At 48.1% G+C, this 12,823-nt stretch overlaps 1 protein-coding gene across 1 annotated transcript in view; it reads left to right on the forward strand.

Moving 5' to 3' along the window:
• The window catches only part of GRIK3 (glutamate ionotropic receptor kainate type subunit 3), a 113,123-nt gene that overhangs the window by 48,359 nt on the left and 51,941 nt on the right, over positions 1 to 12,823 (forward strand). Inside the window, exon 2 of the mRNA XM_086863209.1 lies at positions 12,068 to 12,244. Within this exon, the coding sequence (XP_086719335.1) occupies positions 12,068 to 12,244 (177 nt within the window). The remainder of the gene's footprint in view (positions 1 to 12,067; positions 12,245 to 12,823) is intronic.

Below are 12,823 nucleotides of genomic sequence, written 5' to 3' on the forward strand. Positions count from 1 at the left end.
ATGCCCACCCTGGCAGAGTGGCTGAGGTCAAGAGCAGCTGTAGGAGAGCATGGATCGGGGCAAGAGGATGAAACCTGTGCCCCCTGTCCAGCCCCTTGCTGGGATTTTCCTGGGACTCATGTGTTTGCAGCAGCTTAATTCTGGATGTTGCAGAGGACAAGTGGCAGTGACCCGACACTTCATCTAATCAGATTCACGTGCTGCTGCCCAGCACAGTCCCACTTACTGCTGGCCCAGAAGATGCTAGAAGCATCCTTTCCAAATAGCCTTAAAATGTATTACACGCCTCAAGAAGAAAGTGCTGCATGAACTAGCGGCTCGGCGCTGCAGCAAGGGGTGTCTGCAGCATCCTCTCTGCATTTGCTTTCACATGGACAGCTCCACTTATTAATCCTGGGTTTTGTCACTTAACTCTGAAACTGAAGATATTACTCAAGTTCTGCAGCAGTTCCCAGTAAATGAGAGGAAATTCAGAGACACTGTCCCTGATTCCAATCCACGGTCGAGGCATGGAGCAGTGACCCCCATGGGACTGTTCCCTGGCTGCTCATCCCACATGTGGGAGGAAGAGGAGGAGGATTGTTTTGCTCAACTTCATGTGGTTTCCCCCCAGACAATCTGCTTACTGTACAGCCCTTGTGAGAGGAGGATGCCAGCTTGTGTTCACTGATTTATAAATAGGGTGGGAAATAGGAACCCTTCGCTCCTCAGTTTTCCTGTCAGAAATCTCTTCCTTCAATATGCTTTTTAATTAAAGTCAAATTCAGCTCAACTGCATGCTCAGCTCCTTTTGCAGCTCCCACTCACCAGTATCCCATTTTCTTAAGCTGCTTCAAACCATTTTTCCATTGAATTCATGCTGCCCCCAGTTTACAGCTCCTAGTTTACACCATTACGAAGGAGATACTGACACACCTGAAATGTAAGAAATGGCAGGAAAAACAAAGAAGTTTCACTTCAATCAGTAGATCCATTAACCCTTCCAGAGACCTGCCTGCTCCCTGGAGCAGTTTGTTCATTGGTGCTAACAAGGCATGAGTTATTGCTCATGTTTATGATAGGTTGATGTATCCCATTAATTAGCTCGCATGAATCAATAGAAACCACTGAACATATAATCCCTGGTAATTCATAACACTGGAGTAGAGGAAACAGTGTCCTTAGCATTAAATAAACAGTGATTATGATGATGAATCTCAGAATTCCACAAAACAGCAAGGCTCTGGTCTTGGTGTGAGCAGTTCCAGGGTGAGGTCAGTGCTGAGCTGCCAGGGGCACGGTGACATCCACTGTCACCAGTTACAAAGGGCTGTGTGAAACGCTGCACAATGACTAACACTCCATTTTAGCTGCATTTGGGTCTCTTAATAAAGCTTTCCTCTTCCACCTCCTCTAGAATTGGAACGTTTTTCTAATTCCCCCTTTTCTCATCTACCAACTAATAATTTACCCATTTAAATTTGTGATTCACTATGTTTAGTCATAATAATGAATATTCAGCTTCATTAGCAGATGCTTGGTTCAGTTCCTACAGAGACACTCAGCTCTGCCAGTGTAGCAGCTGATCCCTCTGGCAGCGGGGTCACTGGCAGTGGATCCCTTTGGCAGTGGAACCCTCTTGCAGTGGATTCCTGTAATAGTGGATCCCTGTGGCAGTGTGACCTCTGGCAGTGGATCCCTGTGACAGCAGGATCTCCCTTTGGAGCAATGGCCCCCAGTCCTGTGCAGGATTGTGGTGCCAATGGCACTGTCACCATGCCCATGGCACTGTTGCAGTACTGGTGTCACTGTCATAGTGTTGATGACACTGTCACCATGCCCATGGCACTGTCACCATGCCCATGGCACTGTTGCAGTACTGGTGTCACTGTCATGGTGCTGATGACACTGTCACTGTGCCCATGGCACTGTCACCATGCCCATGGCACTGTCACTGTGTCCCTGGCACTGTCACCGTGCCTGTGACACTGTCACGGTGCCCATGGCACTGTCGCAGTACTGGTGGCACTGTCACTGTGTCCCTGGCACTGTCACCGTGCCCATGGCACTGTCACTGTGTCCCTGGCACTGTCACTGGGCCCATGGCACATGTGCTGGTCCCCACCCTGGAGCAGGGTGCCCACAGCAGGGCTCTGCCCTCCCCCATAGCCCAGCGTGGGGCAGCTGTAGCCCCGTAGGGTGTCTGGCTCCGGGTCCCTCCCGTGGCACAATCCAAAGGCCTTTTCCCAGGGGAGCAGAACTCAGCAGGGGTGGGACCAGGGCCTTGTTCTGCTGTGAACACCCAGCTCTGCAAGGGCATGTGCCAAGCCCCAACCCTGGGCAGAGAGGCAAGAGAAGCCAGGGGCAGGCTGGCAGCGTGGCTGGGAGCAGGCAGGGCACCCACCACAGTGACAGGGACCCTCGTCCCTGAGCTCGGCCCACGGCACCAGCACAGCCCCATGCCAGCCGCTCCTCCGTGGGCAGCTGCTCCTCTGTGACACAGAATAGGTTTTTAAAAGCTGGTTTTGATCATTTAGAGAATGTGGAATTCCTTTGGAGCCCGGCTGCCGGGCAGGTCCAGCACGTCCCTTCGCATCCCGTGTTCTGTGTGTGGCTGTTTGTAAACCAAGAATACAGATGACAGGAAAATAATGAAAGCTTTTTTCAGAGCAGATCCTTTTGTCATTCCCCCCTTTTTTTTTCTTTCATTCCCAGGAATAAAGTGCTGCTTTTAAGCCTGCAAATCTTTCAGCTGTAATTACCCTGGACATTCAGAATTGAAAATTAAGAAATGGGGGGAAGGATTAAAACAAAGGGAGGGAAAATAACCATTCATAAAATATATTGAAGATTGTAGTTTCAAAAATGTCCTCCCCAGGCAGATCTTTCCCACCATAAAAGATTTCGGTCAAGCTATATTGGGAAAGAATTTGTAAAAAATTGTGAGCTTTTATTTTCACAGGTCCCAGAGTGGGCTCCTGTGTTGCCCCCACCTCCCATGCACAGCAAGTGCCACATGCTAGCAAAGTCTGTTTTTTCCCTCTGCTTAACAACACTAAAACATTAAAATAGGAAGAGGAGAAGGCAAAATCAGTCTCTGAATCTCCAAATTGCACCTTTGGCTGCCCCAAGCACCAGCAGGTTTGGCCAAGGGCAGGTTAATCCCACAGAACCCCACATTCCCTCTGCATTCTGCACTTCCTGGAGACCTGTTACAGGTCCTGGAAATCTATTACAGACCTTTGATCTCTTCCTATAAAAAGGAGGAGAGGAGATGGGTTTAAGCAGAAACAATTTTCCCAGGACACTCTGTGTTTGGGTTTTTCCCCCTTCTCTGCTTTCTTTTAAACAGAAGATGCCGACAGCAAAGATCCTCACAAGGCTTTGGGACTGTCAGCTCCTGAATGGAATCCATTTCATCAGTCAAATTTAGCATCTATCAGGAGCAAATATTCAGCATGTGGCACAAAAATCTTGTAAAATGATACTGTTAAATATTTAGGGCAGACGACAAACAATGTGTCATAATATTTGCAGAACTGCATTTGCCATTCAATGCCTTGTCTTAGTCAAGGCCCCAGTTTTTGGAAGCATCAATGCAAGAGTGAGAAACAAGTTGACTGTTGGTGTTTGGCTACACTGTGGATGGAAAACAGGATTTAATGTAGGTTTCTTAAGTCTAATATATGCTATATGCCAGGTGGGTATTAACACTTATTAGCTGCGTCTTAGCAATGAATATTGGAGAAGAATTTAATTAACATGCAATAATTGGAATTTTAATTCAGCTTGGCAGGTCTGTGTGTGGCCAATGGGCACTCCCAGTACAGAGCTCAAAGATTTGTTGAATCCAGTTTACCTGGGAAGACAATTTCTTTTTCCCCAAATAAGTGGTTTTGGTTTCCAACCCCCTGCATTCTGTTTACAGTGAATTTTCACGAATGAACCAGCCAGACCCAGTTTGCACTGGGATAAATGGGAAGAACGGTCACCTGCTCTGCTGTGTGGGGAGCTCCAAACTGGGGAGTGGTGCAGGGGGACACAGCACTCAGCTTTCCAGCACACAGTAAAGAGAAATCCAGAGCATTTTATCACCCTGCAGGTTTGTTAGGAGCTTGGTCAGTCCTGGCACGAGGTGGGATTTATGTTTCAGTGTGGCCTCACTCCCTGCTCTGTGCCTCACCTGAGCCTTGCCCCAATGGACACCTCAGACCCCTCCACAGGGCAATAAAACACCACAGAAAATACATTTACATCTGCACCCTGAACCCTGTACTACACATCTGCAATAATTCAAAGCTTTCAAACCCCTTTTTCCCCCCATATATTACAGTGTAACACGTGATCTCAGCCCAAAGCACTGCCATAAAAGTGATTCGAGTGTGCCTGAGTCACCCAGCCATCGGTGACTCCCAGGACTCATCTGCTGAGTTTAGGCTGCTTCAGTGAGGTTTTGGGGAGGGGGAGCAGGGATGGGCATGGGGGGGGACTGTCCAGTCCAGTCCAGCTGGCAGTGCAGTGGCCGAGAGTGGAGGCTGGAATTGACACCATGGTTTCATTCAGCCCACACACAAATGTGAGCTGGTAAATAATCCCAGGGAGCCCAGATACCTGCTGAGGTGTCTCATAGTGAGAACAAGACAAGCACAGGTAGCCCAAAGCTGCCAGATCTCCCCTTTGCAGAGAAATGAACCACTTAGAGCCTGTGGGAGCCTTTCCCAGCTAGGGTGGAGGGCAGTGGTGGGACTGGGTGTCCCCCTAGGGTCCTCAGGGTGCAGCCCCACAGTCACTTTGGGAGATTTGCATTTCCTATGCGCTGAACACTGGGCAAATTGAAAGTTTCGCAGTATTTTCCTTGCCTTTATCTTGATGGCAATCTGTCCCTCTGAGATTATGATGCTGCTTTCTTTCATTTTTTTTTTTTAATTAATTGAGACTGCTTTTAAAAAAAAAAAAAAAAAAGCCCATTTCATTTTAATCATGTATTATGTAAATTAGAAATTTAAATATCATTAAGAAATCTGTTGCTAACTTAATTTATTTCTGCTGTAGCACCACTGAAGGCTTTTGATCTCAGATTAGCGCTTTGATCTGCTCCCTTGGTCGGGGTTACGCTCTGCCGCTGCGGTAAACGCTCTTCCTCAGATGTCAAACGTGCAACACCAGAACAGCTTGTTCAAAGCATGGCAGAGGAAACGCAGCCAATTAGGCCAGATGAGGAGGGTTTGCAATGAGGAGAAGTTTGTTTCTAGGAGCCACAGCCTGTTGTGCCGTGCACTGGCCGTGCCCCAGCCCATGGGGACAAGCTGTGCTGGCGTCCAGCCAAGGATGCAACAGGTCATCCCTAGGAGCAGTGGCAAACCTTTCCAGACCTTCTCTATCTACTGTTCATTAAAAACACAACCTGCCATGTTCCATTTATTCCTCATTTAGTGCAAGTAAAGTGCTGATACATACGTTTTAGCTCCAGTGGTTTTAATCGGTTAATTTAACCAGAAGCATTAATAATGTATTGCTTTGCCACTTGACTGCTCATCTGTTAAGCAGCTTATACATAGAAGAATGTCACCCCCTGTGACATGAAGTGCCTAATTCAGAGCAAATGAAATAGGATTTTGCATATTCAATACCAAAATGAGAAAAGGAGACACCGTCTCCTGGGAATGGATCAACCTGCTGTGATGGGATTTCTGTCCTGGCAGGCAGGAAATCCCTCCTTGTGGGACACACTCACACTTTCTGTATCTGATTTTCTGGTTGAATTAATTTTCTTGGCATTACTCAGCAAGTACCTGGCTCTGCCTCCTGCTGCACCTTGTGGTGGAATCAGAGGCACTGGGAATGCATCTCTGTCCATCAGCTCCTCTACCAGCCACCGTGGGGCCCCAGGGACACCCCCAGAGTGACCAGTGGGGGGGCTGTGGCAGGGAGGTGACAGTAGCACTGTTCCCACTCAGGTTTGGCTCCACGGTGCAGGGTCACAGCAGCTGAAATAGAAATGTTCCTGGTCACGTTTGAGGTGTTGGGGACAGCGAGCTCCTGGAGACTGGGGGGAATCAGCCACTCCACTGTGCTTGTCTCTCCTCTGAGCTCACAGGGTATTCAAGCTCCATGTCCTGCCTCTTCCCAAGGATGTCAGACAGCAAATCCAGTCAGGTGTGCTGGGGAGTTCAGGAACACCCAAACCCAAGTCCAGAGGGGCTACACTCACCACATTTCCCTGTAGGGTATCATGGACATGGGGAAAACTCCTGGGTGGGCAGGTATATCATGGGCTTCATCAGCCCCATGAAACTGGGGTCCTCAGCAAAAGCAGGTGGAAATGCCTTGGAGCTGAGAGCCAGGGAAGCTGCCAGGGTGGGAGCAGCTCAGGGGACAGGCTGGTACCTTTTTAATTTACACAAAAGAGACGCCCAGTGGGCGCAGGCAGCGTATGAGCGTAAGTGATGCACACACACCGGCTCTGAGGTTAATCCTCTCCCCACATTCCAGGCAGATCCTGCTCCTGAGTTTTTAGCAATCAGCATCCAGAGCAAGGAGCTCCCGTGGGCAGAGGCAGCTCGGCCCCTGAGCCGCCAAGCCCTGCACAGGGGCTGTCTTGCGCGATGCATGTTGATGGAGCCTGAAATTGCTTTGGATCTGTGGCTGTGCTGCATCACATTAAGCAGTGCCACGCTGAAGTGACAGGGCCAGTGCATGATCAGCAGCAGTTGAAGGGGACAGGGACTCAGATCCTGCCGCTCTGTCAAAACCAAAAGCCCACTGACAGAGCATGGAAATTATTTTCAGCTCCTTCCCAGAAGGTTTGTTTCAATCAGTTTGCAAGTTGTGCTTGCTGCCTTGGCGTGAAGCGGCTCTGTGGTGCTGCCACAGGGCACATCCCAGGATGCTGCCATCTGACACAGGGCTGGGTGGGAGCCTGTGGAGGGCTGGGGGATCCACTGCACCTCTCTGTCAGCAAGGGCTTCCCAGGGGTAACAAGGGCTCTGGAAGGGTGGGAGCCCCCAGCGCTCCTGGCACTGCTTTCCTCACTCAACAAACCCACATAGGGTGGGTTTGTTTCTATTAGGGGACCAGCTGGCATCAGCAGCAGATCTGGGGGTTCTGCTTCATGGCAAGCTGAGCACAGGACCAGCTCCTTGAAGCACACTCGTGGATCATCTCACGGTAGCAGCTCCTTGGGGGAAGGTGCAAGGAGAGATTTCTTGTGAATAAATCTGTCACTGTTTTCCCTTTTTGTTTTCCTGATATTTATTGCCTTCTGGATTTCCCTGCTCTCTCTGCATCCTTATTATTACACCTGAGACTGCCACAGTCCCCCAGGATGGGCAGGCTCTGGGAGTTGAAGTGCCATTCCCAGCCACAACCTCATGCTCCAGGGAACTTTCTTTCACTTCCCAACAGTGTTATCTCATTTCTCTATATAATGCTGCTGTATAAACAGCAGCTCTCAGGGGACCTGGGCCATGACAGTGAGATTCTCCCCACTGGCCTTGTCAGCCAAGTAGCAGTGTCAGGTTCTCCAAGCCTCTGTGAGAAAGCCTCTCCCCAGACTCTCCATTCTCTGCCTCAGGGACCTGTGGAGCAGCATCCTGCAGGAAAAGTCACTAAATTCTGTGTACCTGTCCTCAACAACCCATTTACTAGTACTGTTCCCAAAACAGAGTGATTTGTCCTCAGAAGATGGCAAATCCCATGCCTCAGAAGGCAACAGCAAAAGCATTTTATAACCTCAGAGAAAAAAATCCACAAGAAATACAGCTCTGGGCATGGAAGGGCTGTGAGAGGGAACAGGAGCTCCCATGTCCCTGAGGAGCTCTGCTGGCTCCATCCTTGGTAAGAGCTGTCTCAAACCAGGTGTTTCTTCCTGGATGTCACATGGAAAGAGGCTGTCAGAGCTGTCTAAATGTGTGAACAACACTGTCAGCGGGGGAGAGAAAAGTGTTATCAGAAATAGTTGTTCTTCAAAGCTAAATAACTCCTTGATTTATAAGGAGTAAAAGATAAGAGATCACGCCACACACTGAGGGCTGTTGGAATTTTCTTTCTGAAAATGAAGCTGTTTGTTTTGGTAAAAAGGAAAAGAGGGGAGAAATGAAAAACCTAAAATACTTTGACTTTTTTGACTTAGCTCTTGACAAAGCTAAAAATAACTACAATGGCACTGAGCCCATGTTCCAGGATCACTGGGGTAGTGGAGGAGGGTTCCCAGCCCATTGTCCAGGTGTCTTTCCAACTCCATCCTGGGGCCATTCCCAAGATCTTCCCACACCATCCCTTGAGACAGAAGGATGCAGTGCAGTCTTGCTGGATGCAGACAGACCTGGGCTTGTTCTGATTGCTGTCAATGGGATTTTAGGTGTTCTGTGTGATGCAGGTTTTGCCCTGAAGAGAGGCTCAAGTTCTGCTACTCCGAGTGAAACTCTCTCTGTGGTTTTCAGCCAAACTTTCCCTTGTTCCAGGGGGGCTCCTCCTGCCTGCCCAGCCCCACTATTGTTCCTCTGGTCTAGACCCAAAGGGAGTTTCAGGCATTTGTTCTGGAATCTCATTTCAGATGTTGAAAACTCCTCACCTTAGCAGAAATGTCAAGGTCATCAAATAAAACAATATAAAGCAGTCAGACATGAAGTTGATTGTAATTAGTGTGTTTTCCCATATACTGGCTGACATTCTCCAGAGAGCAATTAGTCTGCTTTAAGAGTAAAAGACAACTGAATAATTATTTAACTTGCCTGGGATTGATTTTAAAATCCAAGAAGTCAGATCTAATAATGGATTACTTCATCAAAAAATATGTAAAATAAGTGATAAGTGTTGAAAGCCTTCATTAACAGCTTGTGTGAGGCATCTCCTACAAGGCTGACTCCCAGTCCCAGATCGCACTGCACCAAAGGTAGCCCCAGCATGGCGTAAAAAGAAGGTTTTCAAGGAAAAATATCTGTGCAAACAAAGTCAACCCTAATTGATAAACTTCAGCATGCGTTGAGTGGTCCATGGCTCTGCAGTGGGGAGTCCTCGGACTCTATTGACTGGCCAAGGAACGGCAAACAAAAATCAGGGAGCAAATCCTCTCACCGACCTCAGGAGGATGTCACAAAGCATGACAGACCTTGCCACAACCATCTTTTATCTCTCTACCAAGCCACAGGAGGGGAAGAAAGAAGGAATGAGGAGCTGAGACCTGTACAGACAGGAAATAGAGGGAAAGGCCACGAGCACCACAGAACATCCAGTGATCTCCAAGACATTTGAACTAGCTCCCAAAACAGGGCAGAGGTTTAGAGAGTGACAGCAACCCTGAAGGAGCTTCAGTTTTACTCTCTTGGGTGGGATTTGTCGATAGGTGGTGTACAAAACTGGAGACTGATTTGTTGTGGACTTTTCACACCCATGGACTCTTGTCTCTGAGACTGATGAGGTTTCTGCCCAAGGCCCCTGTGGGATCACTTGCAGAGGAGCTGCCCACAGCTGTCCAGCCCCCAGCAGGAGATTGCCCACCCCTGTTCTTTCATGTCTCCTGCTGAGGCTTGCAGGGAACCCCTGGGGCCCCCCAGCCTGGCCATCAGCCAGCTGATGTCACATCCCTTGTGCTCTCAATGCCATGAGCTGAGCATCTCCACTTTGCTCAAATGGAAGAACTGCAACAATTATTTTCATAATTAGCTGGCTTTGCAAATTAATGCCAGTTATGCTGTGTAATCATGATGAAGATTACGCATTAATCAGCTGTTTCAAGCCAGTTATTAGGCTCTTTAAATAATGATGGGAATGAACATCTCTGAAGGATCGGCACACAGCCAAGAGGGATGTAAAGATCCAACAGGATGTGCCATGTATCCATGCACAGATCTGACATCAGGTGCTCCCAGGCTCTCCAGTTTCTGAGCAGAGACCAGCCTGGGGCACGTCGTGGCTGCCCTCAGCACCTCAGCAGACAGTGTCCCAGAGTATTCCAGGTGTGTTCCTGACAATGGAAATACATGGAAATCCATCCCTGCTGCTGTCAGCTCTCTCATTGCCTGGCCCTGAGCCCAAGGTACTGGGTGGCTGCACAGAAAAGTCTTCCCTGTCAAAAAACTTGTTATATCCAGTTGGATGTCTGGAATGGGAATTTATTTAGGATCAAGCACCAGTAATCCACATAGCCAGCCTTTCTGTATCCTCTCATAATAAGATGTGCTCCAACACAACCCTGAAAGTGCTGGGCTGAGAGAAAACCTAATGCCAGCTAGTGGATAATCAATGTAATATTAACTAGTTATCACTTCAAGACGATGCTAGAGAACAAAAAATACCTGGCTAAACAGTCTGGACAGTGAAGCTTTGAACAGAAAGATAGGATGAATCTCACACTCACTTCAGTTTCGTTTATTGTGTCTGATGTAATATTGTAGATGAACTTTCTTCTGCCCTTAGAAACTTAAATTGAGCTGCCAGTATATGCAAATTTTGATGTGGATGAATAATTTTCTTTGCACCAGTCAAAACCCAAATGTTTTGGCATAATCCAGTAAGAATGAGGCACGTGGACAATTCTGCTACATTCCTGCCTACACTGCTCAGCATTCTGGATTGAAAACCTGCCCATGAGTGACTGGCTGAAAATCACGTGAGACTGAAATGACACTCCAGAATGAGCATTCAGCTTCTTTTTTTCTTTATTCTTCTGCCTATTGCCAAGATTAGCACTGAGTTCAGTGGTTTTTTCTAGCAGAGACATACAGGGAACAGCTCAAACTTTTTTCATGTCTGTGAATGTAAATGAATTCCCACATTCATTTGTGGATGTGGATGCACAAAGACTGCAGAGGAGGAAAGGGACTTGTCACAATCAGGGGGAGCAGAAAGTCAGAGGCCTTTTGCAAGTCCTTCTGCTTCCTTGCTGAGAACATCTCCAAATATCACTCCTGTGCTTCACCCAGTCCATGGCTCTGGTTGCATTCCCAGGAGGACACCCAGATCATGGCCATCAGCAAAGCTGTCAGCTTGGCTCTGGCCAAACTGGAACTCCTGGCTAACACCAAACTGCCACAGAACTATAGAAAATGTGCTCTGGCTGCTGGAGAAGGATTCCTGGCATTGTCTGAAAGCCAGGAGGGCTGAGCAGACATCTGTTGTCTACAACAAAACATTTGAGGACTATCTTAAATTGAAGAGGAAGATTTTCCTTCTGCTAATGAACCCTGAGACCATCTGTTACCAATTGTACTTGCTTATTTCGCTCATCCATTAATTATTTTGGTTTACTTTTGAATAAGTAAGAACAAGGTTTGTGTCTTTCCATGGTTCTGCGAGGGCACAGAGTGGCTCTTACATCTTGGAGACAAGGACACATCATTACATAACCCATGCCTGCACCAAGTCACTCCAATTAGAGTGGCTGTCAGTGGGAGCTGAGGACAAGACTCACAGACACACAGCCAAGAAACCCAGCCATGCTGTGACATGAGCTTGTTGCCCTTGGGGAGGTGTAATGGCATTAACAACTTCTGAACACAGGAAAGCTGCATCAGAGATGTGCATTACTGAGCAGAGGAGCTGTAGGGTAGGCAAATCCAGAAATCTCTGCTGGTCTGAATTAAAAACTTGGAGAACTAAACCTGAGGAGCAACAAAAAAGGAGAAAGGGACTGAAAATGGCACTGAAAATAGCCAGCAGCAGCACTGGCCTGCCTGACTCCTGTGCGAGGACCAGAGGTGGGTGATGAGGCAGGAGGATTTTGAGAGGAGGACAGTGACAGTTTTGTACCCAGTTACTCCTCAGAGCACAGACCTGGAGCCTCCCTGCACTTCCTGTCCACTTCCCATGGTCTGGTCCTAAAGTTTTATGTGAAGCCACTTATCTGGCTCATAAAAATATTCCAAGACTTTAAACCACCTCTTACTGCCCCACAAAGCTGCCACCCTGAACATTCTCATAGACCAGGATATAAGAAAAACGCAAATCTTCATGTCTTCATTTCAGTACAGGACAGGTCCTCGAGCAAACCCTGCTCCACCTGCAAACGTTCCAAGAGTTTCCTCATCCTTGCTGCATAAGTTTGTGGAACAAACTGTGGCTCAGAGGTGGAATTATTTTTGTCTTGCAGGGGGAATCTTTGAGTACGCAGATGGCCCCAACACGCAGGTGATGAGTGCTGAGGAACAAGCCTTCCGCTTCTCCGCCAACATCATTAACAGGAACAGAACTTTGTTGCCCAACACAACCCTAACCTATGACATCCAGAGGATACACTTCCACGACAGCTTTGAAGCAACTAAGAAAGGTAAGAGCAGAGCAAACTTCTGAGCAGCTTTGTGGCCATTTATTCAGTGTAAGAAAGGTCTGGTTTCCAGACCAGCAGCTTGTTCTGTCCTGCTCTCACCAGTGATCTGGATGAGAGCTCCTGCTGGAGCTGACCTTCCAGAGGCATTTTAATACAAGGGGAACAACTACCTTTTTTCCTTCTGAAACCTCACAAAACTCCTTTCAGAGTTTGCTCTAATCCTGAGCAGAGGCCTGGAGGCCATGCCTGTGTTTGTGTCACTGCATCCCCGGCAGTGTTCACATCCATCACATGGATGTTCTGCTCTCTTAATAACAGTCACTTTTGATTACTGGATAACAGCAGCACACTTGAAGTGCTGAAAGGAAGGGACTGCACAGCAAAGGCTGTGAGCTGGTGACCTGCAGGCTCATGCAGTTTGATTCTGGCTGTGGAGAAAGGAAACCTGCTGCCTGAGCTGGCGGCTATTGGAGAGACATCACCAGGAGGGGGTTATCGGCTCCCAGCCAGCCCAGTGACCCCCTGTCCCTTTTCAGATGGTTTTGTGGTAGAGGCTCCCTCAGAGGAGCTTGGCACTCC

This window comes from Cyanistes caeruleus, chromosome 26 (assembly GCF_971803275.1).
Source record: "Cyanistes caeruleus chromosome 26, bCyaCae1.hap1.1, whole genome shotgun sequence".
Lineage (NCBI taxonomy): Eukaryota > Metazoa > Chordata > Aves > Passeriformes > Paridae > Cyanistes > Cyanistes caeruleus.